This window comes from Limulus polyphemus, unplaced genomic scaffold (assembly GCF_000517525.1).
Source record: "Limulus polyphemus unplaced genomic scaffold, Limulus_polyphemus-2.1.2 Scaffold11232, whole genome shotgun sequence".
NCBI classification, from domain to species: Eukaryota; Metazoa; Arthropoda; class Merostomata; order Xiphosura; family Limulidae; genus Limulus; species Limulus polyphemus.
The window spans coordinates 7,579-12,977 of NW_013676842.1; the positions used below are offsets into that span (position 1 = coordinate 7,579).

The window sequence follows — 5,399 nt, forward strand, 5'->3', positions numbered from 1 at the left end:
TAACAATAACAAAATAGATAGACAGATATTAACTTTGTTTTATATTACTTCTCTTTTATCCAAAACATTACATGCAAAGTAACATAACAAATTAACAATAACAAAATAGATAGACAGATATTAACTTTGTTTTATATTACTTCTCTTTTATCAAAAACATTACATGCAAAGTAACATAACAAATTAACAATAACAAAATAGATAAACAGATATTAACTTTGTTTTATATTACTTCTCTTTTATCAAAAACGTTACATGCAAAGTGACATAACAAATTAACAAGAACAAAATATATACAGATATTAACTTTTTTTTATTTTACTTCTCTTGTCAGCTGCCATTTAGTTGATCAAACTTGAGAATTCGGAAAGCACTGTAAAGTGTTAAGTACTTAAATAAGACAATGTTAGTCATATAGGTAATAAATTACAGACAAGACTGTCAAACTTTGTAACAAACCATTGGTAAAACTTCTGTATCTATATATATAGATTGTATTGCGGCATCAATGTCTAGATGCTTATCGTATTAACTACTATGATGAGATACAAACCCCTAGTAGATATACATTCAGTGTTTAGAAACTGTAATATAAAAGTCAGTTTTTTATAAATTGTAGGTAAAATATTCAATATTTAGAAAAAGTACGTCAATAGTCAGTATAAATAAAATGTAGGTTAATTTTCTTGATTTGAAATTTTTCATATCAAGATTTAGAGCTATTAAATATGTTTACTCTAACTGCATTTGTGTGTAAATATATGTAAATTGTATTTACACTATTTATTATATTTGAATTTTCCCTAGTAAGGCTACAAGATTGGTAAATTATTGCTTTTATAACACTTTCCTGAATGATAATTTTCTGTTTTTATTTAGACTTCTGATCTGTTTTTGATCACTTATTAACAGGCGTGATGATCACTCATAAAAATATTATTACCACAGCCAATGGTTTTGCAACTGTCTCTGCTGGATTAATGTAAGAATTTTTATTTTCATACTTACCTTTTTAATCTTCAAGTGTGGTGTGTTTAGATTCATTTATTTTTCACTCTCACTGATAGAAACAAGTTCAATTTAAGATTCTATATTATATCCTTGTTGATATTTTCTATTATGTTATCGTGTATTCTTGATGTTACAAAAATTACTTTTTGATGACTGATAGAAACAACAAGTTCAATTTAAGATTCTATATTATATCCTTGTTGATATTTTCTATTATGTTATCGTGTATTCTTGATGTTACAAAAATTACTTTTTGATGTAATTGTTATTGCTTTAGATGAACTAATTTCTTTGCTTGTTTTTCATAATATAGGTTAGGTATCTTAATATGTTTCTAATATACAGTATTAAGTATACAGTATTAATATACAGTATTAATGATAATATAGGTTAGTTATCTTAATATGTTTCTAATATACAGTATTAAGTATACAGTATTAATGATAATATAGGTTAGTTATCTTAATATGTTTCTAATATACAGTATTAAGTATACAGTATTAATGATAATATAGGTTAGTTATCTTAATATGTTTCTAATATACAGTATTAAGTATACAGTATTAATGATAATATAATGGTATCTTGATATGTTTCTAATATACAGTATTATGTATACAGTATTAATATACAGTATTAATACTGTATACATAATAGTATCTTAATATGTTTCTAATATTTTATAAGTTCATCTCATACTTACATTTCTATGAGTTTAAACAAACTTATAAATAATTTTACTCAAGACATAACCTAATAATTACATGCTGACTTTGAATCCACTTTAAAGGCATGGATGATGTATAAAAGTGACAGTCAAATCCCATTATTATTCCTTTAGAGATGTCGAAGAGTTAGCAGTAGGTGCTGTTGAGTACCTGCCTTCCCTCTAGTGTATCAGATCGAAAGTAGAAGTGGCTAGCATATATAGCCCTTCTGTAGCTTTGCATGAATTTATGAAAAATTAAAACATTTTTTTAGGGCAGTGAAATACTTATTAATTTATTGTTGTATTTTGAAGTACCATTCACCTACTTTAAACTTGGATTATATACACATTAGTGTAAAACCTTAAGTTTTTAGTTTTTAAATAAAAAGCTTTGTTTTAAACACTTGATTTTCTCCAGTGGAGCTGTATAAAAATTTTATTTTCTCTTTTATCATACCATAACACATAATAACATAATGTTTTGGGACAACATGGGACCTATTGGTCCATCTTGGCTGTTACATCCTCTAAAATAAATTATAATAATTAAAAAAAAAGCCAGCTCTTATCATTCATAACCTTATCAAGCTTTTTCTTAAACTTACTTAAAGTTACTGCCTCTACAACATCCAAAGGTAACCCATTCCAAAGGCCAACCACCCTGTTAGAAAAATGAAACTGTCTTAGCTGAAGATGACTCCTACTATACCAAAATTTATATTTGTTTCCCCTAGTCCTACTATTCTCACTGTTAAATATGAAAAAATATGATACATCAACACTATCAATTCCTTTCACAATCTTAAACACCTCAATCAGATCCCCCTAAGTTTTCTTTTTTCAAGAGAAAACAACTTGAGAGATTTCAACCTCTCCTCTTATGACAATCCCTCCATCCCAGGCACCATTCTAGTAACACTTTCCAACAATTCAGTCTTTCTTAAAGTAAGGAGGCCAAGACTGAACACAATATTCCAAATGTGGCCTAACCAGTGACCTGTACAATGAATTTATTTTACAGGAACACTGAACTCTTCATGGCATTTCTTCCACTTGCACATGTGTTTGAGTTAGCTGTAGGTAAGAGTGAACATTTCTTTATTTACCAATGATAAATTTCATAATCTGACTTAAAATTCTTTGATATTACTAGTGGTGTGATATGGACATGATGGTATTTTCTTATTCTTTGATATTATCATAATTGTGATATTGATATGACAGTTACATTATATTAATAATGGTATAATAGCAACATGACTATCTTATTATCATTGGTGTGATATTAACATGACAGTTACATTATATTAATAATGGTATAATAGCAACATGACAGTATCTTATTTACCATTATTAATATAATGTAACAGTCACATCAATATTACACCAATGATAATAAGATACTGTCATGTTGCTATTATACCATTATTAATATAATGTAACTGTCATATTAATGTCACACCAATGATAATAAGATACTTTCATGTTGCTATTATACCATTATTAATATAATGTAACTGTCATGTTAATATCACACCAATGATAATAAGATAGTCATGATGCTATTATACCATTATTAATATAATGTAACTGTCATATCAATATCACACCAATGATAATAAGATACTGTCATGTTGCTATTATATCATTATTAATATAATGTAACTGTCATATCAATATTACACCAATGAATAATAGCAACATGACAGTATCTTATTATCATTAGTGTGATATTGATATGACAGTTACATTATATTAATAATGGTATAATAGCAACATGACAGTATCTTATTATCATTGGTGTGATATTGATATGACAGTTACATTATATTAATAATGGTATAATAGCAACATGACTGTCTTATTATCATTGGTGTGATATTAATATGACATTTACAGTATATTGATAATGGTATAATAGCAACATGACAGTATCTTATTATCATAATTGTGATATTGATATGACAGTTACAGTATATTAATAATGATATAATAGCAACATGACAGTATCTTATTATCATAATTGTGATATTGATATGACAGTTACATTATATTAATAATGGTATAATAGCAACATGACAGTATCTTATCATTGGTGTGATATTGATATGACAGTTACATTATATTAATAATGGTATAATAACAACATGACAGTATCTTATTATCATTAGTGTGATATTGATATGACAGTTACATTATATTAATAATGGTATAATAGCAACGTGACTATCTTATTATCATTGGTGTGATATTAATATGACAATTACATTATATTAATAATGGTATAATAGCAACATGACTATCTTATTATCATTGAGAACTACTATACATTGTTAGTTTTAACACTAACAATATATAGTAGTTCTCAATGAATAAAGTTCTGTAATTTATTCATTGAGAACTACTATACATTGTTAGTTTTAATATTACGGAACTTTATTCATTGAGAACTACTATATATTGTTAGTTTTCATATTAGAGAACGTTCTGTAATATTAAAACTAACAATATATAGTAGTTTTTATTCATTGAGAACTACTATACATTGTTAGTTTTAATATTACGGAACTTTATTCATTGAGAACTACTATATATTGTTAGTTTTCATATTAGAGAAGTTCTCAATGAATAAAGTACTATATATTGTTAGTTTTAATATTACAAAGAACTTTATTTTTATTCATTGAGAACTACTATACATTGTTAGTTTTAATATTACGGAACTTTATTCATTGAGAACTACTATATATTGTTAGTTTTCATATTAGAAAGAACTTTATTCATTGAGAACTACTATATATTGTTAGTTTTAATATTACAGAACTTTATTCATTGAGAACTACTATATATTGTTAGTTTTCATATTAGAGAACTTTATTCATTGAGAACTACTACAGATTGTTAGTTTTCATATTAGAGAACTTTATTCATTGAGAACTACTATATATTGTTAGTTTTAATATTAGAGAACTTTATTCATTGAGAACTACTACACATTGTTAGTTTTCATATTAGAGAACTTTATTCATTGAGAACTACTATACATTGTTAGTTTTCATATTACAGAGAACTTTTTCTTGGCCATGGGCATTCCGATAGGCTACTCTTCTCCTCAAACGATGACAGACAAGGTAAACATATGTCACATATGTTTTGTAGTGTTCTTTACACAACAAATAGGTTTTTATTTATAGTAGGTTTATTTGAAATGTTAATAAAAATATTTATCATCATATATTGTACTTTAATCAGAGTTTTCATTAGTTTGTCTAGTTAGTGTCCCTTCTGAACCTATTTCTCTAGTCTACAGCAGTGAAGTCTGGATGTCAAGGAGATGCTTCGCTTCTAAAACCTACTATCATAATGTCTGTCCCTGTAAGTAGCAAACATAAAGTACATTATTGATTAATATGTGACATTTTAGCTTACATTTGTCTGTGCAAGTTACTATACACTCTGTTTATCTATATACAGATATTAGTTATAGCAAACTGTGATTATCTATGTACAGATATTAGTTACAATAAACTATGCTCAGCTGTATACAGATATTAGTGTTATAATAAACTATGTTCATATATATATATATATATATACAGATATTAGGGTTATAATAAACTATGTTCATATATATATATATATATATATACAGATATTAGGGTTATAATAAACTATGTTC

At 26.1% G+C, this 5,399-nt stretch overlaps 1 protein-coding gene across 1 annotated transcript in view; it reads left to right on the top strand.

Annotated features, from left to right (window-relative positions):
• Nucleotides 1-5,399, top strand: part of LOC106476686 (long chain acyl-CoA synthetase 8-like) — a gene marked incomplete at its 3' end in the record, with an annotated part of 15,716 nt that overhangs the window by 6,645 nt on the left and 3,672 nt on the right. Inside the window, exons 3-6 of the mRNA XM_013937321.2 lie at nt 913-982; nt 2,742-2,800; nt 4,787-4,851; nt 5,024-5,095. Of these exons, the coding sequence (XP_013792775.2) occupies nt 913-982; nt 2,742-2,800; nt 4,787-4,851; nt 5,024-5,095 (266 nt within the window). The remainder of the gene's footprint in view (nt 1-912; nt 983-2,741; nt 2,801-4,786; nt 4,852-5,023; nt 5,096-5,399) is intronic.